Source organism: Cherax quadricarinatus, chromosome 13 (assembly GCF_038502225.1).
Source record: "Cherax quadricarinatus isolate ZL_2023a chromosome 13, ASM3850222v1, whole genome shotgun sequence".
Classification (NCBI taxonomy): domain Eukaryota; kingdom Metazoa; phylum Arthropoda; class Malacostraca; order Decapoda; family Parastacidae; genus Cherax; species Cherax quadricarinatus.
The window spans coordinates 45250415-45278292 of record NC_091304.1 but is presented as its reverse complement, the minus strand read 5'-3'; the positions used below and the strand labels follow the sequence as shown (position 1 = coordinate 45278292).

At 40.3% G+C, this 27878-nt stretch overlaps 1 protein-coding gene across 5 annotated transcripts in view; it reads left to right on the top strand.

The window, feature by feature from the left end:
• The window catches only part of tsl (membrane-attack complex domain containing protein torso-like), a 157641-nt gene that overhangs the window by 108493 nt on the left and 21270 nt on the right, over window positions 1–27878 (top strand). For all 5 annotated transcript variants that reach the window (XM_070084688.1, XM_070084689.1, XM_070084686.1 and 2 more), the window contains 3 exons: window positions 8167–8368; window positions 11365–11725; window positions 19533–19734. In XM_070084688.1, coding sequence (XP_069940789.1) covers window positions 8180–8368; window positions 11365–11725; window positions 19533–19734 — 752 coding nt within the window. In that variant the 5' untranslated portion in view covers window positions 8167–8179. The remainder of the gene's footprint in view (window positions 1–8166; window positions 8369–11364; window positions 11726–19532; window positions 19735–27878) is intronic.

The window sequence follows — 27878 nt, the reverse complement described above, 5'->3', positions numbered from 1 at the left end:
ACCAATGGGCAGCTCTACTACATGTACCAAAGGGCAGCTCTTCTACATGTACCAGTGGGCAGCTCTACTACATGTACCAGTGGTCAGCTCTACTACATGTACCAAAGGGCAGCTCTTCTACATGTACCAGTGGGCAGCTCTACTACATGTACCAGTGGGCAACACTACTACATGTACCAGTGGGCAACACTACTACATGTACCAGTGGGCAGCTCTACTACATGTACCAGTGGGCAACACTACTACATGTACCAGTGGGCAACACTACTACATGTACCAGTGGGCAACACTACTACATGTACCAGTGGGCAGCTCTACTACATGTACCAGTGGGCAACACTACTACATGTACCAGTGGGCAACACTACTACATCTGCCAGTGGGCAACACTACTACATGTACCAGTGGGCAACACTACTACATGTACCAGTGGGCAACACTACTACATGTACCAGTGGTCAACACTACTACATGTACCAGTGGGCAGCTCTACTACATGTACCAGTGGTCAGCTCTACTACATGTACCAGTGGGCAACACTACTACATGTACCAGTGGGCAGCTCTACTACATGTACCAGTGGTCAGCTCTACTACATGTACCAGTGGGCAACACTACTACATGTACCAGTGGGCAACACTACTACATGTACCAGTGGGCAACACTACTACATGTACCAGTGGGCAACACTACTACATGTACCAGTGGTCAGCTCTACTAAATGTACCAGTGGGCAACACTACTACATGTACCAGTGGGCAACACTACTACATGTACCAGTGGGCAGCTCTACTACATGTACCAGTGGGCAACACTACTACATGTACCAGTGGGCAACACTACTACATCTGCCAGTGGGCAACACTACTACATGTACCAGTGGGCAACACTACTACATGTACCAGTGGGCAACACTACTACATGTACCAGTGGTCAACACTACTACATGTACCAGTGGGCAGCTCTACTACATGTACCAGTGGTCAGCTCTACTACATGTATCAGTGGGCAACACTACTACGTGTACTAGTGGGCAACACTACTACATGTACCAGTGGTCAGCTCTACTACATGTATCAGTGGGCAACACTACTACGTGTACTAGTGGGCAACACTACTACATGTACTAGAGGGCAGGTCTACTACATGTACTGGTCACGTAATATTTTCCAGCAATGTCTTAATGTTTGCAATTATTCGTCGATTCATTAACAGGTTTTGGTGTGTGAAAAAAAAAAACACACTGTGAAACACATGTTGTGAAACACATGTTATTAAACACATGTTGTTAAACACATGTTGTTAAACACGCTTTTATTGGGATGATATTTCTGTGAGTTAGAGTTTTATGGTTTTTGGCAGCATGACTTAAACATGTTCTACACATGTCATAAGGTAGTCCCGGTAGAGTCCTGCTGTGTGTGTCTTCAGTGGCGCAGCCTCGGCTACACTGCGGTGCAGGTAGCTTGGTGTGTGACGCCTTGTGCAGCTATAACCTTGAACTTCAAGGTGGTGACGGGAGGAACGCGCAACTCCCGACACTTTACCTTGGCAACCCACAACCTCGCCACACACAAACACACCACTGAATGAGGTTGAAAGGCTTCCTATAACCTCGGGGCACTGTAATATCCTTACGAGTTTAGCGCTTCCCCATCGTAATCATATTAATCACAATAGTCAGTACCTGATCAGCTGGGCTGGGGTTCGCACGTCGGGTTGCGTGCGGCCAGCAGTAACAGCATGGTTGATCAGGCCCTGATCCACCATGAGGCCTGGTCACAGGCCGGGCCGGGGGGGCGTTGACCCCCGATACCCTCTCCAGGTATAGCCACTATTTGAAAAGTATACTACAGTCTTGGATTTATTTTGGGATTGTCAGCTTCAAGAAGGGAATATTAACTCCAGTTCCTTGGACTAGGAACCCTTCAGCAAGGCACTAACATGAGTAGATTATTCAAGTCATCAAAGATTTTCGAAAGTGGAAGTATATTATAGTTTTATTTGCAATTCGTTATGTCAGATTCGTATTCGTATTGTGTGCGTGACGATACTCTCATCTCCTTAGCTATCTGGAGGGTGTTGGGGGGTCAGCGCCCCCGCGTCTTGGTCCATGACCAGGCCCTACTTTAGTTTTCCTGCTTAGGCTGAAAGATTTTATTACCTAGGGTGAAAATTTATTCAGTGCGATGGATTGTGACGTCGAAACTCATCCTGTGTGCTGAACCATGACGTCGAAACTCATCCTGTGTGCTGAACCATGACGTCGAAACTCATCCTGTGTGCTGAACCATGACGTCGAAACTCATCCTGTGTGATGAACCATGACGTCGAAACTCATCCTGTGTGCTGAACCATGACGTCGAAACCCATCCTGTGTGATGAACCATGACGTCGAAACTCATCCTGTGTGCTGAACCATGACGTCGAAACTCATCCTGTGTGCTGAACCATGACGTCGAAACCCATCCTGTGTGATGAACCATGACGTCGAAACCCATCCTGTGTGATGAACCATGACGTCGAAACTCATCCTGTGTGATGAACCATGACGTCGAAACTCATCCTGTGTGCTGAACCATGACGTCGAAACTCATCCTGTGTGCTGAACCATGACGTCGAAACTCATCCTGTGTGATGAACCATGACGTCGAAACTCATCCTGTGTGCTGAACCATGACGTCGAAACTCATCCTGTGTGATGAACCATGACGTCGAAACCCATCCTGTGTGATGAACCATGACGTCGAAACTCATCCTGTGTGATGAACCTTGACGTCGAAACTCATCCTGTGTGATGAACCATTACGTCGAAACCCATCCTGTTTGATGAACCACGACGTCGAAACTCATCCTGTGTGATGAAACATGACGTCGAAACTCATCCTGTGTGATGAACCATGACGTCGAAACCCATCCTGTGTGATTAAATCTAACAGGACAAACCTATCCTATATTATGGAATATGACCAGGATATCCCTCCTATATTGTGGAATATGACCAGGATATCCATCCTATATTATGGAATATGACCAGGATATCCATCCTATATTATGGAATATGACCAGGATATCCATCCTATATTATGGAATATGACCAGGATATCCATCTTATATTATGGAATATGACCAGGATATCCATCTTATATTATGGAATATGACCAGGATATTCATCCTCTCTGATGGAATGTGACATTAAAACCCACCCTATGTGATGCAGAGTTAAGTTCGAGAATAACCTACCTAACATGGGCTAATAGATTTGCTGCAGTCTCCTCTCTTCTACTGTATCAGTATGACATGAAAATGTATTTTGTGAGGGAATATAACAGTGAAATATAGATAGGTTTTCGTACCATAATATAACTCGTATACAACAGAGGAGCCGCACATTGCCAGTACATCCAATTTTGGTAGGAAATTTGCCGCTAGGCAAACCTTTGTTTCGTTATTGTAAGTAATTTTAAACTATACCACGGGTGGGGTTAGAACCCGTGATCAGAGTCTCAGAACTCCAGACCGATGCGCTAGTGGCTAACGCGTCGGTCTGGAGTTTTGAGACTCTCTGATCGCGGGTTCTAACCCCACCCGTAGTATGGTTTGTTTGCAATCGTGTCATTACGATTTCGTGAGTCATGTTGACTAATATTATTTAACGTGTATTTGAACCTCTCGTTAAGCAGTCCCAGGTATATACACTGGCAGGTATTTATAAACGATATACAATATGTATACCAAGCAGTGTGTATAGATTTGCACAGAGATCAAATAACAAGCCTACTAATTAGAAATGAAACCCGGATGACATTTCGGTCCCCCCTGGACCATTATCAAGTCTCGAGTGAGAAAAACGGTGAAAGCCAGAAGTCAGGTCAAGGCTAAGAGGTGAGGAGACAGATGACAAAGTTCAGGTCAAGCCACGTGGGTTCTGATGATTAAATATTTTCCTTAACAATGCTACTACCTAACAGAATCTTAATAAACACCCTTTGCCATTTAGATATTAACATCTCGTCTAACTAATAAAATTCAATGCTAGATGGTACATGCTTCTGCTTACTTTTGTTTCCTGTTCCTACTACCCAGTGCAGTGATGAAGCTGGCCGCCCCTTCCTCCCCCTAATTTAAGGAAAATAATACACGGAACGTTCGACTTGCTTACACTATCAATGGTTTTGTGTTATGTCAGAGAACATAACAACCTTAAGGTCCTCCTGTAAACTTATATATTCCTCGTGTTTCCTTCCCCGACGGCGTCTTGGTGAAGCGACCCTTCAGCACGAAGGTTTTAGCACCAATATTAACCTTGGTCTTGTTTCTGTAAAGTATACCTGGAGAGGGTTCCGGGAATCAACGCCCCCGCGGCCCGGTCTGTGACCAGACCTCATGCTTGCATCTTCCAATACTTTGTCACGAATTTTATAAAGGGGGTGCTCTTGCCTTATGAATTTACTAACCGTTTTTCACTAAGGTATTTGAGGCTATAGATAATGATAATGAATACGATATTGTGCATATCGACTTCAGAAAGGCACATGGAATAGGATGGAGAATGTTCTCTTGGATCAAGATGTAGTTGACCGATAGGCAACAGAGAGTCTGCATAAATGGGGAGAAATCAGAGAGAGGATACTTCACGAGCGGTGTTCCACAGGGAGTAATATATAGCTACATAAGCAAGTTTGTCGATATGACTCTGAAATAGGCAGTCCAATAAATTATGATGAGGATGATGGAGCACTAGAGAAAGATCTGATGCAGTGGTCGGAGAAGTGGTAGATATAGTTCACTGTAGACAAATGTGAGGTTCTAATCCTGGGAAAAGAAAATAACCATGGCACATATAAACCTCACTCAATCTGAATTCGAAAAAGACTTGGGAGTTCTGCTTAGCAGTAATCTACACCCTAAACAACACTGAAATATAGATAATAAAATTTTTGGCTCCATATCAAGAAGTATAAATAATAGGAGACCTTAGGTTGTGCTTATAATCTGAAAAAGGCCTTGGCAAGGCCTCTTTTAGATTATGCTGCACAGTTCTGGATTCCATATTACAGAATGAACATAAATGTGCAGCGAAGGATGACGAAATTGAGTCTGTGTATCACAAGCATCGCTTATGAGCACAGACTGAAAGCAGTGAACTCACATTCTCTGGAAAGGCATAGAATTAGGGGGAATATGAATGAAGTGTGCAAATGGAAGAGAATAATAAATGAAGGGAATATAAAAAATGTGGTGACAATACCGCACCATAAAACTTACTTACATTATTAAAAGCTGGTCAGTCTTCGAGAAAAGTTTGGATTGACTCTGGATTGTGTAAACCCCAGTTTGCTCTTTTTGGGGGGATGGTGGAAGAAACTGGAAAAAATAAAATTCTTTTTTCATGTAATTAGTTTCAACCTTTCCAAGCTGGTAACTTGACAGCGCAACCTCTGACCGGCTTCAAGCTTGATGTGCTTGTGTATTTTAGGATATTGGTCTCTAAAAGATACGAATTACATTAGATTTGATTGGAGAAATTTGGATATTACTTTCCAAATAATGACTTGTGAATGCATCTTCTGATTTCCTTCAGATTTCCAACGCTAATATTTATCTTCATTAACAGCTTATGCTGCACTCTGCACTGTTTCAGCAGCATGTACTGAGACACAGGGGGCTGGGGTTAAGGAACACGGGGATACCTTTCTCGGATCGTACAGCAACCGAAATACATTATTGTTCTTTAGGGGGAGTAAAAAAAACTTTTACACGACTGCTGTGCAGAATAATCGCTAGGGATAACGACTGCTATTGTTATATTACCATTGTTATAACGCTATTGTTATAGCACTATTGCACTACAGCACATATATTGCACTCGAGCTAAATGGGGTTCTCTATCCCTGGTTTCCTCCATGTGTGCAACAACAGACTGACTGATCAGACCAACATAATATTGATCCTCTCTATCACTGCTTGCGTTGAATGGCCCACACGGGCATAGCCTCTCAGGACAATCCTTCTTAGCATCACACTTGAGGGAAAAAATTATTATTGAAGTTGTACTACTACGCTATATTCAGATAGTTTTATTTTGTATATTGTATGTTTGGAGTCATATTAAACCTAATATTAAACTTAATATTACCAGCTAGTTTACCAGACGTCTATGTTACCACGCAGTGGTAATAGTAGTAACGTTGACGAAGGATCATATGAATGTGTACAATACCGTCCAGTTGATGAATAAGCCACTTTATAGCCGAAACATTTCGCCTGTGCAGCAGCCTTCTATATCTGAATGAAGATGCCCTTACTCATTACTATAGCACTATTTACCTCTCTACTGCCTCTGTTGTCTCCACTATAAAATCCCGTTAGTATTCAACTGAAGAAGCCTGCCCCGCTGAGCAGTCTGAAAGGCATTGAGATACTTCTGGGACACCGCTGAACACTGATCCGTTAGGTCAGCTCTTGTGACTTGATAAAACTCATTGTGTGGGCAAAACATAGGATCGCAATATACTGCATTTGTGTCTCTTTTTTTTTCCATTGTGTTAGTATTTTATTGCATTTATCTACAAGTCAGCTTCATACAGCAGCACAGCTGCGAGTGGTTTCAAGGTAGTGAGGATGAACTCGTCTTGGTAACCAAGAGCAAATGAATTATTGAACTGAAAGCTTTAGTAAATTACTTTTTTTTTTACTGTCTTTGCAGCGTTAGTCATCACTTCATTCCCTCATTTTTTTGGGGGGGGGAACGAAAGGTAGACACAAATTGCTTTTGGTCATTAGCAAGCCCCCTAAAGATCCTGCTTATTAGGTCACAAAAAATCAAACTCATAATTAATGCAAGAATAAATGTTTTTTGTTTTAGTTTGTCTCCTTGTTCTAAAAGTGTGGTTGAATGCAATGTTCCTCAACCTTCCTACACAAGTGGGTCACATTTGATGGTCGAATGTATGCTGAGGGCCTCGCGGTGTTGTTGATACTGTTCAGTGTGAAACCTACATAATAGTGAATTCATAATTTCATGTGAGGGCCGCATCCATTTCCTAACAGGGCCACATGCGGCCCACGGGCCGCAGGTTGGGGACCCCTGGTCTAAAGTATCTCCCTAAATGCTGTCATCGTAAACTACAATGCAGAATTAGAATTAATAATTGGGGTTTAACGTTACAAACCAAACTGCTCACAATACTTATTGCTCTCAAACTTGGAGAAGCTACAAAAGCAGATAGTTTTATTGTCTCTTACATCCTATCTTCAATACTTGCTTTAAATAGCCTGAGATATGACTGCAATATGCCTGCGCTTGGCTTCAGACAAATATTTTCATAAATTAGTGACAAAGGGCTCAAGTCAAAGTCTTGAAGATAGTCTCTCTCATAGACCTCCGAGAACACGAAGAGGTTGTTGATATGTCTAAACTAGCATTAATATAAAAGAATGATAATGTAATTCTGTTTTGCCAAATCATTATGAGAAAAGATATAGCAAAATAAGAATTAAGAACGAAAGAGGAAGGAGTCAGCAGATCCATTGTTATTCCGTTCAGAAACAAATTATTTACTGTATGTGAGGAGGATTCAGAGAAGTATACTATAGCCCTCCTCCTCTTCTTCTCCTCTTCCTCCTCCTCCCCTTCCTTTTCCTCCTCCCACTCCTCCTCCTCTTCCTCCGCAGCCCCCTACCCTTGCTTCTTCCCCCTAGCATCCACTTATATTTATTGTACTCTCAGCTAAATTTGCTTCCTCTTATTATTTCTTATTAGTTCCAGTGCAGTTTACGAGGATTGGTCTGAGACAGGCCGCGGGGACGGTAATGTAGAACACATTGTGTAAGGCTGACGGATTCTACCCCAGTAAGTCACCTTACACTAGTGTTACTTTCATTTTATGATGCTATTATCATTGCATTTCTGGCACCCTGGCACTATCAGCATACAATAACAAACAACCTTTTCCCACCTCAGCCAGTAATTAAGAATATATCTAACGACAGAACGGGTGATGCCTAAACTCATGTCAGGTGCCATGGGAGGTGCCATTGGTTCACCCGTTCTGTGATTTGTTGGCAATCATGTCATTACGGTTTCGTGAGTTAAGAATAAATCTACTCATCAAATAATTCGGCCTCTGGCTCTTCCTGCTAATCTATTGGACTCACCCATAGCTGCGACTCTGTGATGGGCGTGGGTTCGGGAGCATCGTGGGCGGCGCTGGTGCTGGCTGTGTGTGTGTTGTGCGGGGAAGCAAAGAAGAGCAGGACTCGTGATGCCGAGCAAGACAACGATGTGGACACCAGCGATTACCTCAAGGTCGGCAGGTCCCTCAACCTCCTGCCTAGATACGGCTTCCTCACACTCTCCATAAAGGTCAGCAGAACTTTGTTACGGTGTGTGTTTGAATGTATTTAAAATTTCGTCCTTCGAAGTGTTTTAACACTTTCATAAGGTGTAGTTGTGTTAAAAAGATGTGTGTCATTGTGATGCAGGGATATTGTTGTGGGGTGTGAGTTGTGTTTCACATGACGCCTTGTTTATATAACCAACGTAAGTACTTTAATAATAATAATAATAATAATAATAATAATAATAATAATAATAATAATAATAATAATAATAATAATAATAATAATAATAATAATAATAATAATAATAATATTAATAATAATATTATTATTATTATTATTATTATTATTATTATTATTATTATTATTATTATTATTATTACTATTATTATTATTATTATTATTATTGTTGTTGTTGTTGTTATTATTATTTTTATTATTATTATTACCCTGGTATGCTTTTGGAATGTTTTTAATTTTTATTTTTATTCATGATTGCGATCTTCTATATTCTTGGGCTGCTGATTGTAAATATCTAAACCATTTTGCTCCACCACGTAAGGATTTTAAATAAAATACAAATTAATGATAATAAAAAATGTGAATTTTTAATAAATTGTTAACTTTTTTAAAATTAGGCAAGTAATCATGGAAAAGCACATTCTGTTACTTTTAAGATCATATGAATTCCAAATCAACATGAATCAAATCAAGATCTGGTTCTTGGTGGCCAGTCTTTTTGCTCATAGTGGTGGCTGTCTGCCCTACTATCCCAAAGACACAGAAAACAGGGATACTTGGTGTATCCACTTTCTCATTTACTTATACGAAGAGAGAAAAGTAACGTTTCCGTATAACTTGACGACCTGATGTGATAGAGATGAATAAAAAAAAACAATGAATCACTATTTTACATATATATACCGAAAAAGATACCAGAGAGTCAATAAAAAAATTATGCAGACCAGTGTTATTATTATTATTATTATTATTATTATTATTATTATTATTATTATTATTATTATTATTATTATTATTATTATTATTATTATTATTAGTGTTGTTGTTGTTGTTTGTACAGTGATACCTAATTCATTTTATGGGGAATGAACTAAGCCTCACGTGCATGACTCTAAACCAGTAGTTGTCTGGTATGATTTTGCTCTATGGTATCTACCTCTCAATTCTTGCATGGAGTCAACCTCCAGTATATCACGCCCTAATTCATCCCTTCTGCGACCCCTCGTCCTGTACCTCCCAGAACCATCCCGTATAAAAAAAAGGTTGGTTCTTTAATTATCCTGTCTCAATATTATTGTTCATTTCAAGATCACATATCAATCTACGACCTGAGATTTGGTGTCCGCAGGTTTTAGTTGTTAATCTTGTCTCGCAGTCTTGTGTTTGTCCCGGCAAAACTGAAACTACTCGCTTGAATTCCACTTTCTGCTGTTGATAAATTAGACACATGTGCAACTCTTGGGTATCTTTATTGAGGAAACGTTTCGCCACACAGTGGCTTCATCAGTCCATACAAACCTGTCAGACACTGCATCTTCTTGGGATCTTAATACTTGGAAATTCTTCGCTTGCCTAATTCTTGGGCACGACCTACTTCAACATTGAATAAGTGTTACACTGCCTCTGACTGCTTCACCTCTCCTGCCAACGGTTTATAAGCTCCTTCTCAGCACGTATGCCGTATTCTATTCAAGATTGATGGACTGACCACATCGACTCAAGGTTGAGGGACTGATTACCTCATTCTCCTCCTATTCTTCAAGATTCTCCTTTGTATGGACTGATGAAGCCACTGTGTGGCGAAACGTTTCCTCAATAAAGATACCCAAGAGTTGCACATGTGTCTAATTTATCAACATGTCGGTTCTCTGAACCATTCATCTACTTTCTGCTGTGTTGAATTCGGAGGCACATCTTTTTTTCATGAATGTTTGAAGCTATGCCACTGAGGGTTTCGGAAGTTATAAGTGCTGTTTCAGTATGCTTGAAAAGAGTTCAACAACTTGTAATAAGACACCTGCACTTGACAGTTGTTCCTATAATGTAACGCTAGTTACTGTACACTTTCAAAATCTTAAGTCAATCGTTTGAGAGGCAGCTCTTGAGTTGAGGAAAATAACATCGAGAAGTTAGAGGAAGGAAAACAAGAAAAAAAATTGATTGACAACCACCTAAAGATCTGTCTTCGAGAATGCCTACTGGTAAATAATAATAATAATAATACAACCAAACTAAGCATTGCACCTCTACCCTTTAAAGACTTCTCGGTTCGAGAGGCAAGTCTTGCCATTCTTGAACCCTTCAGGAAGCTTATTTTCTCAGGTGGTCAACCAGTCTATTCCTTATTAACTTTTCCACTACCTTGCGTGGCATACCTGTCAGGAATACTCGCCTGCAATGCTGGGCCTTCTCTTTCACAAAGGCTACGTGTTACTCAGGTCTCCTTCCTGCCATTCGGGTCTTCTTTCTGTATATTTCAATAAACCCTTATTGGTCATACGGCACATAATGAGATCTAATCAGATTTGATCCCATATAGGTATATTTTTATCGAGACACAGATAATAGATACACTGTGAGCAGCTCTCGGCTATTTTACACAACTACCGTCAGTCAAAACATCCAGAAGTTATCACATGGAGGTGTCTGTTCTTCAAGTTCCAAGAGCAGGCAGTTCCACGTGAAGAGTTGTGAGTATTTTGAATGTAGGCAATCAGTCGGACAAAATAGCTGAGATCCGCTCATAGTGTACATATTGCCTATGTCTGTACAAGGTATACTTATATGGGGTTAAACAGTATTAAATCATATTAAACAAGCTCAGGTCTCACTGAGGGGACACTACACAGACATGGGCTTAATTCCATGACTTAACTGCTAAAAGTAGTAACTATAAAGAAAATCAAGGTAAAGTTGAGTTATTGCAAATGTTGCTTCTCCATCCCCTCTGCTTTCAAAATTCTTCCTCATCTTTACCTCAAATAACTTTTGTGTTGCCAGGTGTTTCCAAGTCGCTCCAACAATAGCTGGCTCTTCCGGGAGAAGACTGCTGAAGTATTCCAGAAGAACTCTTACTGGTCGTCACAGACGCACCGACGACGCCAGGTCACCGAAACCGACCACCGTGGCTACGACCAGCACTTCCTCATCGACTTCTGTGACGACGCGAGAGACCTGCTTACCGCCTACTTCGATAATTTCTACGTCGAAGGGGTCCCGGAGCCTCACCGGGTTTTCACCAGCTCCATCTCCGGCACCACTAAAGCACAGCATCTGGGCATCCATCCGACCTTCCTGGCCACGGAGTACTCCTTTGTGCTAGTGCGCCTCTTTAGGAGGAAGAGACAGGCTACGCTAGACGGTGAGTGAGGCAGAAGCCATCACGTGGAGGCGGTTGCTCTTCGAGTTCCAAGAGCAGGCAGTTCCACGTGAAGAGTTATGTATATATATATATATATATATATATATATATATATATATATATATATATATATATATATATATATATATATATAATTATTGTGCCCACGAACAAGTGGTATTGATTAATAATAACACTGCGACTGGATTGTGTGGTCCCGTGGATTAAGGCATCATGAGTTTTCGCCACCATGAGGCAGGCCAAAGCAGCATGGGTTCGAGTCCTTGGCTAGTCACAGTGTTGTTATATATATGTGTGTGTGTGTCGTGCAGAATATGTAAAACTGGTCAATTAGCAAGAACTCATTTAAAATTGAGCCCTTTCTAAAATTTTCTCTTATACGTTTAAAGATATATATTTTTCATTAATGTTGGTGTAAAAATTTATAATTTTGCACCAAAAGGAACTTAGAAAACTTACCTAACCTTATTATAACAAGAGCAATTTATTTTAACCTAACCCAACTAAATATATTTTAGATTTGTTTACAATAACTTAATACTAAACAAAAACAGTGAAATATATTTTTTTCGTTAGGTTCAGAATGATTTTGGCGAAATTATTGCATACACAAATTTTCACTTGTCCTATATGGCAAGATGAGCGTTGCTATTTAAGCCAAGATGGCAAGTTCTGCCTATTCGGCACGACATTATATACATATAAATATATATATATATATATATAAATATATATATAAATATATATATATATATATATATATATATATATATATATATATATATATATATATATCAATAACAACACTGCGACTAGCCAAGGAGTCTACTCCATGCTGCTTTGGCACGCCTCATGGTGAGCGAAAACACATGACGCTCTAGTCCACTAGAGCATCATATGTTTTCACTCACGATGAGGTGGGCCAAAGCAGCATGGGTTCTACTCCTTGGCTTAGTCCACTCTGCCATCAGTGCTTCAAACATCAGATGCTCTGTACCACTGGTCATGTCACTTCTGATCCGAACACATACGTGGCCATGAAATCTATAGGACAAATTCATTCTCCTCCCGTTCATAATACCAGTCTTCACGAGCGATACACGTATTAATGCATCCAGGAGCAAGTGGTTTTAAACAAATACCGATACTTCGACTGGCTGGGAATCGATCCCCCGATGTTTTAGCACGTCTCCCGGGAAGCCAGCCAAAATTCCGAGACGCTTTAGTCCATTCAGCCATCAGTGCTTCAAATTCCAGGTGCCCTGTACCACTAAACATCTCATCCGGCATTTAACTTTTCCCTCATGAGAGGTTCCGACGATTAGAGTGTGTTCTTCAGCACTGTCATGCGCAAAAGCTCAATTTATCTATAGTTGCTTCTCGTTCCCTATTTCCTAACCCTCCTAAATTCAACCACCAATCTTTCCAACTTTTCAAAATTTCACAAGAACTGTATCATCGACAAACAGTAACTATGACAACTCACTCTATCATCCCGATCCAATATCCCTTAATTACACACCTCTTCTCAATTCTCTAACATTCATTTCTTTTGTAAATCCGTTTATAAATATGCTAAACAATCAGGGTAGCGTCACATATCTGTCTAAGGGCTACATGCTCTGGGAAATAGTCCACCATCTCTCTTAAATATCTTAGCCTGAGCCTAGTTGTACTGACATCTTGGAGCTTGCATAGTTGTTCCGTCAGAGATAGTTATGGCCTCACCTCTTCTTTACCGATTGGTTTCACATGTTTCTAGCTTCTTGGATCTGTCATACCTTTTCTTGTTGTTTATTGAAGCTGCTTCAATAAGCTGCTTCAAAACTATGAAGTGTATTCATGTTGCTTACTGAAGCTACTTCAAGACCCTAACAACATGTTCCTACTGCTTGCTGAAGCTAGTTAAAGATTATGACAGTGTGTTCATGTTACTCGTGGAAGCTAGTTCAGTATTAAGCCAGACATATGAGCGTATTCATCAAATGGCAACACTAATTACTCATCAGTTCGATCATTTATCAATATCTTATTCTACAATCCCCTCCCCCCTATATATTCCACCACCTACTTCAACCCCCCCCCCCCACATACACACAAAAAAAAACTGATGCTTTCTTTGATATGCTGCCTCTATCGCAATCGATAGATTGTGTGTTGTGTGTCATTATATACCTGTATAATAAGTTGTTGTATATCATAGCAAACCTAATTATATAGTTTGGAAATAAAAGTATATAAAATGATCACGTGTAGAAGATGAGAACGTGTGTACTTACATCTGATGCTGTTAAACCTGTTATACAAACTGGTTTTACCATCCAAGGCACGAAGTACTGGGAATAATTATGCCCCTTTTTCGACTGTATGCATTCAGTTTTAAACTTGTATTCCAGTCAAGGTAATGATCCTTCAGAAAACAAAGCTGATTTACTTATTATTTACGTTTTATACCACGAGTTACGTCGCTCTCAATGTGCTTTATTTTTGTTGCATTATTTGTAAAAGCGCTGCAATTGCTTAGTTGCAGCGCTTTCGTATTCCATTTCCATCATTATCGAATTTATCATTATCAGTCTGCTAGTGTCATGATCATATTCTGCGATGCTTATTCCTAATTCGATTCATGTGGTAACAGATTTAGACGAAAAGGGAAATATCCCAACCAGTTATGCCAAAAGAGATGCTAGGTTCTCAGACAGGTACCTCTTTGGGAAGAGTGGCACCAATCAAGTGACAGGGTTCCATTCCTTAGGCATAAACTCTTCGAACCTCTCCATCTCGTTAAAGTGACCCAGGTTCGAGGGTAGGTGGGGGGGGGAGAAATTATCACAGTCATATTATTATTATTATTATAATCAAAAAGAAGTGCTAAGCCACAAGGACTATACAGCGCTGCAGGGCAGGAAGGAAGCGAGGGCATCAGGTGGCAAAAGGGAGATGGATGAGTAATAGGTTATGGATAACAGCGGGGTAGTGGATGGTGAAAGGGTAAAGGGCAGCAAGAGACTGAACTAGAAAGGGCTGAGGGGAGTGCGAAAAGTATCATCAGAGTTTGTGGAGTAAATCAGTCGTTGTCAAGAAGTCAATGAGAGAGTCAGGATTAAAGGAGGGTCCATCAGCAAGAAGGGAAGGTAAAGAGAGAGTAGTAGAACGAAGACGACGTTGGAGGTAAATTCTGCGTGCCCGTTGATAGAGAGGGCAGTCTAACAGAATGTGGCTAATCGATACTGGAACTTGACACTGCTCACAGAGAGGAACAGGGTGCCTCTCCATGAGATACCCATGAGTAAGACGAGTGTGACCAATGCGAAGGCGGGAGAGAGTGGTCTCCCAACCTCGGCACTGATGACAAGAAGACGGCCAGTAACCTATGCTCGGTTTAATAGAATGAAGTTTGTTACCGAGCAGAGTTGACCAACGTTGTTGCCAACGGGTGCGAAGGTGGGTAGCTATTGCAGCAAAATAGTCCAGAAATGGAACACCTCGATAGGAAATTGGTAGGTCATGTACTGCTGACCACGCAGCAGTGTCTGCCTGTTCATTGCCCTGTATGTCGACATGACCAGGGACCCAACAAAAAACAATATCTTTATGTTTGGTAGAGATACGGCATAGCCAAAGTTGGATACGGAGAACTAGGGGATGAGATGTATCAAATTTTCGTATAGCCTGTAGAGCACTAAGGGAGTCTGAGACTACTACAGATGATGACACAGGCATAGATGCGATACGAATAAGTGGTATAAGAATGGCATACAGTTCAGCAGTAAAAATGCTAGCTGAAGATAGTAAATGTCCCCGCACGACACTGTCCGGAAACTGCTGCAAATCCGACGCCGTCTGAAGACTTAGAGCCATCTGTGTACACAGCGGTGGCATGAGAATGGGAGTGGAAGTGATCAAGAAAAAGAGAGCGGGAAGCCACCGTAGGCAGTTGAGCTTTCGAGCAAGGGAGTGAGAAAGAACAGACCCGAACAGCTGGAACTTCCCAGGGGGGTAGGGAAAAGTGAGATGCTACATGAACATATAAAGGTGGTAACTGAAGGGAAGACAAGAGTGAATGTAGGCGAAGAGAAAAGGGACGGAGCAAACAGGGGCGGCGAACGAATAAAGAATGTCTACTAATATCGGTGACCATTCTATAAATGGAAGGATTGTGTAGATCGTGAGAGCGTACATAGTAGCGAAGGCAATGGGCATCACGGCGATCAGACAAGGATGAAACATTCGCTTCTGTATAGAGGCTCTCAACAGGGGAAGAGCGAAAAGCACCAAGGCACAAACGTAATCCTTGGTGATGGATAGAGTTAAGGCTAGAGAGAGTAGCAGGAGAGGCCGTGGAATAAATCTGGTCACCATAATCGAGTTTCGATAAAACGAGGGCTGAATGTAGGCGAAGCAGAGTTCGACGATCAGCTCCCCAGGAAAGATGAGCAAGGGTTTTAAGAAGGTTTAGCCGGCTGTGACAAGTTGCCTTCAGAGAGGTAATGTGAGGTTTCCAGGATAACCGACGGTCAAAGAGAAGGCCTAGAAACCTGACTGTATCACGTTCGGGGATACGGGAGCCATAGAGATACAAAGGATGATCGGAGATAACAGAGCGTCTAGTGAAAGTAATTTGGTGAGTTTTGGTACTTGAAAATTTAAACCCATGCGTGGTGGCCCAAGTGGAAACACGGTCGACCACATGCTGGAGAGAAACTGCAATAAGATGACAGTCAGCACCTGCACAAACAATAGCGAAGTCATCAACATAGAGTGATGACCAAATATTGGGTGGAAGAACAGAGGTCAAATCATTTATAGCAAGGAGAAACAGTGTTGTGCTTAGAACACATCCCTGAGGGACACCTTCAGCTTGGACGAAGTCCGGGGAAAGAACATTATTGACTCGAACACGGAAATGTCTGTCAGTTAAAAAGTTCTTAAGGAAGGATGGTAGATTGCCTCGGAGGCCTAAGGAATGGGCCTGGGCCAAAATATTATACCTCCAAGTTGTGTCATATGCCTTCTCAAGGTCAAAAAATATGGCAATAACTGAGTGATTATTCGCAAAGGCATTATGAACATATGTATCCAAGCGTAGTAAGGGGTCCATGGTAGAACGACCCTTACGAAAGCCATATTGACTAGCGGAGAGACTGTTGTGTGTCTCTAAATACCACATTAAACGTCGATTTACGAGACGTTCCATCACTTTGCAAACTGCACTAGTAAGAGCGATGGGGCGATAGTGGGAGGCATCATGTCCTGTAGTACCCGGTTTGCGGAAAGGGAGAACAATGGCAGATTTCCACAGCTGGGGAAGAACTCCTTGTGCCCAAATAAGATTGAAGAGGTGTAAGAGGACTACAAGGGCTGACCGATGTAAATGTTGTAACATACGAATATGAATGTCGTCAGGCCCAGCTGCCGATGATCGGCAAGCTGAGAGCGTTGCCTCCAGTTCTTGAAGTGTAAAAGGCACATTATACTGTTCTTCTCTGAGAGAAGAAAAGTCCAAGGGTACTAACTCTCTGGCAGACTTTGAGGAAAGAAACGAGGGGCATAGATGGAGCCCTTGGGAAATACGGACCAGATGTGTGCCAAGTTCAATGGCAACGTCGAGAGGGTTTGCTACATCAACACCAGCGACCCGTAGAACAGGAGCCGGGTCAGGAGAGTATTTACCACTCAATTTCCTCACTTTTTTCCAGACTGCACTCATAGAAGAAGCAGAGGCGATGGTGGAAACATAGTCTCGCCAGCAAGTGCGTTTAGCTTCATGGATGACACGGCGAGCGATCGCATGCTTCTGCTTAAAATCAAGAAGTCTCTCAGCGGTTCTATTGTACCGGTACCTGCCCCATGCAGCACGTTTCAAACGTACTGCACGAGCACAAGCAGGACACCACCAAGGCACGCACTTCTGAGAATGCCTGCCTGAGGTTTGGGGTATAGAATGAGAAGCTGCGGTATAAACTGACGTCGAGAAGATGTGTAGGAGCTCATCAATGGAGGATGAAGAAGGAACCTCACTAAAAGCAGTGAGGTGTGAGTAAAGATCCCAATTTGCCCGATCAAATTGCCAGCAAGGGCTACGGAAAGGTGGTAAATAGGAAGGAGAAGTAAGAATGATCGGAAAATGATCGCTGTCATGTAAGTCTGGTAGAACAGACCAGGTGAAGTCTAGTGCAGTGGAGGAAGAGCAGACTGATAGATCGATGCAAGAGAGAGTATGAGTACGAGGATCAAAATGGGTGGGAGTACCCGTATTTAAAACATGGAGGGGGTGAGAGGCGAGAAAAGCCTCCAACTGGATGCCATGTGAGTCACAATGAGACCCCCCCCCCCAGAGAAAATGGTGGGCATTAAAATCACCAAGTAACAGAAGTGGTGGTGGTAAGGATGAAACAAGAAAGGCAAAGTCTGGGATAGAAAATGCTCGAGAAGGAGAGAGATATAAAGAACATATTGTAAACCACTTATTCAAGTGGATACGGGCTGCAGTGTAATGCAGCGAGGTATGGACAAATGGTTGACAGTACGGAATATCATTGCGTAGAAGAAGGGCACTTTCATTAAAGGTCCCATCTGAGAAAGGATCCGAAGAATACAATAAATTATAGCCTGAGATAGGTTGGAAAACAGCCGAGTGTAATTTTGGTTCTTGTAAGCAAGCACCAACAGGGGAAAACCTGGAAAGCAACATCTGAGACTCACCCCGATTACCCCTGAGGCCGCGGATATTCCACTGTAAATAGGCCATGATTGGCGATGAAGAAAATATCAGGAATCTGTAGGTAAAGGCACCTACGGACTAGAGGGGTTAGAAAAGTCAATGTGTGGTGGCATTGGAAGACGTTCAAGTAGCGAAGGAACGGAGCGTTGTGAAGAATGGGGTTGTGAAGATGGAGGAGAGGGAAGAGAAGGAACAGGAAGTGAATCAGTGTCCATTGAAGGTTTAGTCTCTGCAATATATTCTAAAATGGCTTCAAGTGTTTCTGAATTCAAAGATGTATGGGAGACCATATTGGAGATAGAAGGAGGAGGGTGAGTAAAGATTGGGACAGTAATGGACTGTAGAGGGGGAGGGAAGAGTGTAAGGGACTGGAGATGAAGTGTGGGGGGGACAGAAAAGACAGAAACCTGGGAGGTGGCAGAAGAGGGAGAAACTTGGGAGGGGACGGGGGTGAAAGGCATAGTACGAGGAGGAGGGTGAATCTCCACACTTGTAATAGAACCAGAGAGAGGGGAAGAACTAGGTACAGAGACTGGAAAGGTAAAGTGTGGAGGTGGAAGAAGGGAAGGAAGGGGCAAAGAAGATTTGAGCAATGTGGGTTTTTTGGACTTCTGAGTAGAGGGGCGATTGGTATTAGGTGTTGTAAGAGGTCTTGTCGATACTGGGGCTTGTGAGGAAGGACGCGAAGATGTGAGAACAGACTGAGTTGTAGTCGGGACGTCAGAGCCAAGGACAGCAAAAGGATTAGATGCCGTAGTGGCTATGGGAGGGGTAACAACAGAGGAGGCTGCAGAAGATGGGACCCCAGAAGTGGGGGGATGTTTGGAAACACGAGAATAAGAAACACGGGGTAGTCTCCCTTGGAGGCGGAGATGAGTAACTGCCATAGCATAAGGGAGACCTTCTGCCTCTTTGAGGCAACGAATATCACAGTCATAATTATCACAAATTTAATGAAAGATTTTTCCTTATATTGATAATTTCATTGTAATGTGGATGAATGGCTCTCAGAACCATGTGTCTAATTCATTGTAACGAGCAACACTGTAATTCCTCCCACAGGACATCTCACTCTGGCAAATCACTTCAAGAGCTCTGTAGGTGACATTAGGATAGGATCCTCAGAGTCAGTAAACCAGTTCTTGGACCACTATGGTACACACGTCATAACCGAGTATGAAGTTGGCGACATTATGTACCAAGTCTATGTCTTTGGGGAAAGGACCTATGGTGAACTGAAGAACAATTTTGCCATGAGTCAGAGGTGAGTCAAGATGTATGTTACTAAGTATTCATATATATATATATATATATATATATATATATATATATATATATATATATATATATATATATATATATATATATATATATATATATATATATATATATATATATATATATATATATATATATATATATATATATATTTATTTATTCAACAAGTCGGCCGTCTCCCACCGAGGCAGGGTGACCCAAAAAGAAAATACTTTCATCATCATTCAACACTTTCACCTCACTCACACATAATCACTGTTATTGCAGAGGTGCTCAGAACACAACAGTTTAGAAGCATATACCTATAAAGATACACAACATATCCCTCCAAACTGCCAATATCCCAAACCCTTCCTTTAGAGTGCAGGATTGTACTTCCCATTTCCAGGACTCAAGTCCGGCTATATAAAAATAACCGGTTTCCCTGAATCCCTTCACTAAATATTACCCTGCTCACACTCCAACACATTGATGAGAAAACAGACAGTTTGACTCTATCTTGATGCGAAGAATAATAGTGGACATAGGAACAGAAAACCTACAAATAACTGTTCCTATGTCCACTATTATTCTTCGCATCAAGATAGAGTCAAACTGTCTGTTTTCTCATCAATGTTTTTGAGAGCTTTACGAATTTGTAGTCCAAAGTTCATAGATGAGGAAATATCCAAAATTTATGAAATAGGTAATGATTTAAAATACCCAAGAAATGTAATTGATAAATCTTTTAAAGTTGCTAGAAATACTTTTTACAATCCAAAAAGGGACAACCAGCCTTATTCAACTAAAAAATGTTGGTTCTCCCTTACCATGAAAACTTGGTTGCTATGCCTTCTCTTCTTAAGACTTTTAATATTAAAGTTGTATTCAAAAATCTTGATACGTTAAAAAATTTTTGATAAAGAATTCCCCCCAAAATGCTGATGGATGTGTCTATAAGATTCCTTGTAAAATTTGCGATAAAGTTTATTACGGTCAAACTGGTAAAAATCTCGAACTAAGATTAAAACAACATAAATATAGCATTAGAACTGGACAAGATTCCAATGCTCTATTTATTCATGTAAGAGATTTTAACCATCCAATTGATTTTCAAAAAGTTGAGAAAGTAGTATCAAGCAAGTCCATGGTCGACAGGAATTATTATTATTATTATTATTATAATCAAAAAGAAGCGCTAAGACACAAGGACTATACAGCGCTGCAGGGCAGGAAGGAAGCGAGGGCATCAGGTGGCATAAGGGAGATGGATGAGTAATAGGTTAGTGGATGGTGAAAGGGTAAAGGGCAGCAAGAGACTGAACTAGAAAGGGCTGAGGGGAGTGCAAAAAGTATCATCAGAGTTTGTGGAGTAAATCAGTCATTGTCAAGAAGTCAATGAGAGAGTCAGGATTAAAGGAGGGTCCATCAGCAAGAAGGGAGGGTAAAGAGAGAGTAGTAGAACGAAGACGACGTTGGAGGTAAATTCTGCGTGCTCGTTGATAGAGAGGGCAGTCTAACAGAATGTGGCTAATCGATACTGGAACTTGACACTGCTCACAGAGAGGAACAGGGTGCCTCGCCATGAGATACCCATGAGTAAGACGAGTGTGGCCAATGCGAAGGCGGGAGAGAGTGGTCTCCCAACCTCGGCACTGATGACAAGAAGACGGCCAGTAACCTATGCTCGGTTTAATAGAATGAAGTTTGTTACCGAGCAGAGTTGACCAACGTTGTTGCCAACGGGTGCGAAGGTGGGTAGCTATTGCAGCAAAATAGTCCAGAAATGGAACACCTCGATAGGAAATCGGTAGGTCATGTACTGCTGACCGCGCAGCAGTGTCTGCCTGTTCATTGCCCTGTACGTCGACATGACCAGGGACCCAACAAAAAACAATATCTTTATGTTTGGTAGAGATACGGCGTAGCCAAAGTTGGATACGGAGAACTAGGGGATGAGATGTATCAAATTTTTGTATAGCCTGTAGAGCACTAAGGGAGTCTGAGACTACTACAAATGATGACACAGGCATAGATGCGATACGAATAAGTGCTGTAAGAATGGCATACAGTTCAGCAGTAAAAATGCTAGCTGAAGATAGTAAATGCCCCCACACGACGCTGTCCGGAAACACTACTGCGAATCCGACGCCGTCTGGGTCGACAGGAATATAATTAAATCTTGTTTCATAAATATAATTGAATCCTGTTTCATAGAAAGCAGTTTTGGCAATAATATGAATGTTTCCTTTGGTTTATATAAATTAGATCCATTTATAATTAATAGAATTTGGGAAGAATTTAATAATACACTGGACAAATAATAATTTTTTAAAATTTTCTTGGGTAGAATAGTTTGTTGGTGGGTTGTGCAAAGGACCTGTCCAGTTGGGCCGGCGCGCATCAGGTGTTTAACTGTTGTGGGATCTGATAGTGAGGTGTTGGCCAGACCCCTTATATAGCTTCCTTGGATGCTTTACTTTCATAGTTCCTTGATAATGTGAGTAGTCACGTTTGCGCTTGGAATTTCTCTATTCTTTCAGAGTGGTTGTTTTGTGTGTATATATATATATATATATATATATATATATATATATATATATATATATATATATATATATATATATATATATATATATATATATATATATATATATATACAGTGACCCTCGAATTTAGTCGTGCCTTTTCTGTATGCAAAACTATTTTTATTATCTATAAAATGTATTTTTTTGTTAATATTTTTGGGTGTCTGGAATGGTTTAATTGGATTTACATTATTTCCTATGGGAAAATTAAAAAAAATACATTTTATAGATAATAAAAATAGTTTTGCATACAGAAAAGTCACGACCACATTCGAGGGTACACTGTATATATATATATATATATATATATATATATATATATATATATATATATATATATATATATATATATATATATATATATATATATATATATATATACATATATATATATATATATATATATATATATATATATATATATATATATATATATATATATATATATATATATATATATATATATATATATATTTCAACAAGTCGGCCGTCTCCCACCGAGGCAGGGTGACCCAAAAAAGAAAGAAAATCCCCAAAAAGAAAATACTTTCATCATTCAACACTTTCACCTCACTCACACATAATCACTGTTTTTGCAGAGGTGCTCAGAATACAACAGTTTAGAAGCATTTACCTATAAAGATACACAACATATCCCTCCAAACTGCCAATATCCCAAACCCCTCCTTTAAAGTGCAGGCATTGTACTTCCCATTTCCAGGACTCAAGTCCGGCTATATAAAAATAACCGGTTTCCCTGAATCCCTTCACTAAATATTACCCTGCTCACACTCCAACAGATCGTCAGGTCCCAAATACCATTCGTCTCCATTCACTCCTATCTAACACGCTCACGCACGCTTGCTGGAAGTCCAAGCCCCTCGCCCACAAAACCTCCTTTACTCCCTCTCTCCAACCTTTTCGAGGACGACCCCTACCCCGCCTTCCTTCCACTACAGATTTATACGCTCTCCATGTCATTCTACTTTGATCCATTCTCTCTAAATGACCAAACCACCTCAACAACCCCTCTTCAGCCCTCTGACTAATACTTTTAATAACTCCACACCTTCTCCTAATTTCCACACTCCGAATTTTCTGCATAATATTTACACCACACATTGCCCTTAGACAGGACATCTCCACTGCCTCCAACCGTCTCCTCGCTGCTGCATTTACCACCCAAGCTTCACATCCATATAAGAGTGTTGGTACTACTATACTTTCATACATTCCCTTCTTTGCCTCTATAGATAACGTTTTTGGTCTCCACATATACCTCAATGCACCACTCACCTTTTTTCTCTCATCAATTCTTTGATTAACCTCATCCTTCATAAATCCATCCGCCGACACGTCAACTCCCAAGTATCTGAAAACATTCACTTCTTCCATACTCTTCCTCCCCAATTTGATATCCAATTTTTCTTTATCTAAATCATTTGATACCCTCATCACCTTACTCTTTTCTATGTTCACTTTCAACTTTCTACCTTTACACACACTCCCAAACTCATCCACTAACCTTTGCCATTTTTCTTTAGAATCTCCCATGAGCACAGTATCATCAGCAAAAAGCAACTGTGTCAATTCCCATTTTGTATTTGATTCCAAATAATTTAATCCCACCCCTCTCCCGAACACCCTAGCATTTACTTCTTTTACAACCCCATCTATAAATATATTAAACAACCATGGTGACATTACACATCCCTGTCTAAGACCTACTTTTACCGGGAAGTATTCTCCCTCTCTTCTACATACCCTAACCTGAACCTCACTATCCTCATATCTTAGTGACTATATTGTGTGTGCAATTAGTGTATATTTCAATTACATTATTGTTCAAGGCCCAAAACTATCTTTTGCTGCTACTACCAACTACCTCATATTATTTTTTACTTTTTATAGTACAATAAATTGCTCATCTCATTATATAAAACAAATCAGATCTTACCCCCAAATCTATAACATATCTTAGTTACTATCTGCCAATTTAACTTTGTTTACCATTATTTTAGTCCCTATATTTTTTCTCCTTTATTTTAGCTTTATTATAGCTTTACATAACAACCTTAGTTCATATATTCACAATTGTTAAAATAATCAAGGTGCCATTCTCAGGTGCTAAAGTGTAATAAATTCACTATTTTTGCCATTATATTCCCTAGCTCATTTATTTGATTACCACTTTATTTGTTCACCACAAAGTTTTTTTTAGTCCCTTATATATTGTCTCATTTATTTTAGCTTTAAAGAACTACCTTAGATCAGATTTTTTACATTTGTTAAAATAACTCAGGTGCTATTTTATAGCTTTAGAATATTTACTTTGTCTTATACTTAATTCTAACTATAGATTCACTATAAATCTTATAATAACAAGCATTGATCCTGATACCAACCTCTTATTGAATGACTTAAATGAATCAAACAGTAACTGTAATTACTACACAGCAGAACAATCAAAGGCACTTCTCAGAGCCAACAAAAACATAACTCTCTTTAACTACAATATCAGATCTTTAAGTAAACATTACGATGACCTCATAGCATTACTAAATTTCCTGCATTCCAGTATATCCATCATTACTCTCACAGAAACCTGGCTAAAGCCTGATAATACAGATGTCTATGCCATTCCTGGTTACACAGCCATACACAGCTGTAGGCCAGATCAACAAGGGGTTGGCACAGCTATGTACTACTCAGACCAACTAGAATGTATCACTAATACTTGCACAAGGGATGAACATGGGGAATATATAATAGCTAAATTCAAATCCAAATACCTACAAAAACCTCTCACAGTGATAAACATCTACAGAGTACCACAGTCAAACATTAGCCGTTTTAGTGAAAACCTAGGAAGTATGATAACTGATGCACGCATGAACAAAGATCACTTACTACTCTCAGGTGGCTTCAATATAAATCTTCTGCAAGACCAAGACCCACACGTTACTGAATTCATAAACACTATGAGTAACTACATGTTGCTACCAACAGTAACAAAACCTACAAGAGTTACAGAGACTAGTGTTTCCCTACTAGACCACATCTGGACCAACACCATATCCCCATTAAAATCAGGCATAATCACAGATAATACCACAGATCACTACCCTACCTTCCTCATCACAAACCTTGGCAAATTACCCCAAGACACTACTAAAGTCACTTTCAGACTTCACAGTGAGGCAGCCATTAATAACTTCACAGCAGCAGTGACAAACATTGACTGGCACACTGAGCTAGAAATCTATACAGATATTGACGAATGTATTAATAATTTTCTAAAAAAGACCCAATACCTTTATAACAAGCACTGCCCTAAAAAAGCTAAACAGATGACAGCTAAGAGACTGAACAGTCCCTGGCTGACACCCAGCATCCTCAAATCCATAAATACAAAGCACCTATACGAAAAACAGTACAGAATGGGTCACATAACCAGAGACCAAACAAAACGTTACTCGTCAGTCCTAACCAGCCTGATAAGAAGGGCTAAAAAACTGTATTATGAGAACAGATTATCCAACTTACGAGGTGATATAAAAAAGACCTGGAAAACCCTATCAGCAATTCTAGGAACAAAAAAGATATCACGAAATAGCGAAATTGAATTAACAAAACCAGATGAACCCCAACTCCAACCAACTGAAACAGCGAACAGACTCAATAATTTCTTCTCCACTGTAGGAAAAAAACCTTGCCAATAAAATTCCAAGCTCAGATACCCCACCCAACGGCTACCTCACTGGCAACTACCCGAACACACTGTTCCTAGCTCCGACTAACCCTACTGAAGTCTCCCTTATTATCAACACACTAAAAAAAAGACAGGAGATTTAAATACCTTACCACCCTTTATATACAAAAAAGCGTCACAAGTACTATCACCAATCATTGCAACACTCTTTAACAAATCCATTGAATCCTCTACCTTTCCTTCAGTTCTCAAAATAGCAAGGGTCACCCCGATCCATAAAGGAGGAGACCAAACAGACTTGAATAACTATAGACCAATATCCAACTTACACCCTCTCTCTAAAATCTTCGAAAAATTAATTCATAAGCGAATCTATTCCTACCTCATCTCCCACAACATACTCAACCCCTGTCAATTTGGGTTCAGACCTAATAAAAATACTAATGATGCTATTATACACATGCTAGAACACATATACACTGCAATAGAGTAAAAAGAAGTCCCACTGGGGATCTTCATAGACTTACGTAAAGCTTTTGATACAGTTGACCATGACTTGCTCCATATAAAATTGTCGCACTATGGTATAAGAGGGCACTCCCTCAACTACCTAAAGTCTTACCTCAGTAACAGAAGCCAATATGTGTACACAAACGTGGCAAACTCTTCAGCACAGCCAATTACAGTTGGTGTCCCACAGGGAAGTGTCCTAGGCCCTCTTCTCTTTTTCATAAATGACCTACCAAATGCATCGCAACTACTCAAACCCACACTATTTGCAGATGACACTAAATACGTCTTCTCTCACCCGAGCCCAGTCATGCTAGCCAATACTGTAAATACCGAATTACAGAAAATATCTACCTGGATGAGTACTAACAAACTTACCCTAAACAGTGACAAAACCTACTTCATTCAGTTTGGTAACAGAGCAACAGACGTCCCTCTTAACATAAAGATAAACGGATCACCTATCACAAAACTCACAGAGGGAAAATTCTTAGGAATCCACCTTGATAATAGACTCAAATTTCAAACACATATACAACAAATTTCCCAAAAAAATTCCAAGACCGTAGGCATACTATCGAAGATATGGTACTATGTTCCACAGTCAGCCCTCCTGGCCCTATATCACTCACTTATTTACCCCTATCTCACCTATGGAATTTGTGCATGGGGCTCAACAACAATAAACCATCTCAGACCATTAATTACCCAACAAAAGGCTGCAGTCAGAATGATAACAAATTCCCACTACAGACAGCACACTCCACCAATATTTAAAACTCTAAACCTACTCACCATTCAAAACATCCATACTTATTACTCATAAATGTCTAACCTGTGACCCAATCTAACTTTATTTTTTAATTACATTACCTAACAGAATACTCCAATCTACTGAATGCTCAGCAACACAGTAAATGACCATATGACCTGTCTTTGTAATACTCATTTGTGCTAAACTGTTATCTGTTTACAATAATGTATTTACCACTGAATATATCATTGCTTAGTTGATCTTAAGTTAATTTTAAGCCTGCTCATAATGCTCTGCATACAAGGGGCTTTGGCATGTTGCACTGTAATAACTTTTTACTTCACTGTATCATGTTAAAATAAATAAATAAATAAATAAAAGTTTTTACAGCATTTAGTAACTTACCACCTATTCCATACACTTGCAACATCTGCCACATTGCTCCTCTATCCACTCTATCATATGCCTTTTCTAAATCCATAAATGCAATAAAAACTTCCCCACCTTTATCTAAATACTGTTCACATATTTGCTTCAATGTAAACACTTGATCTACACATCCCCTACCCACTCTGAAACCTCCTTGC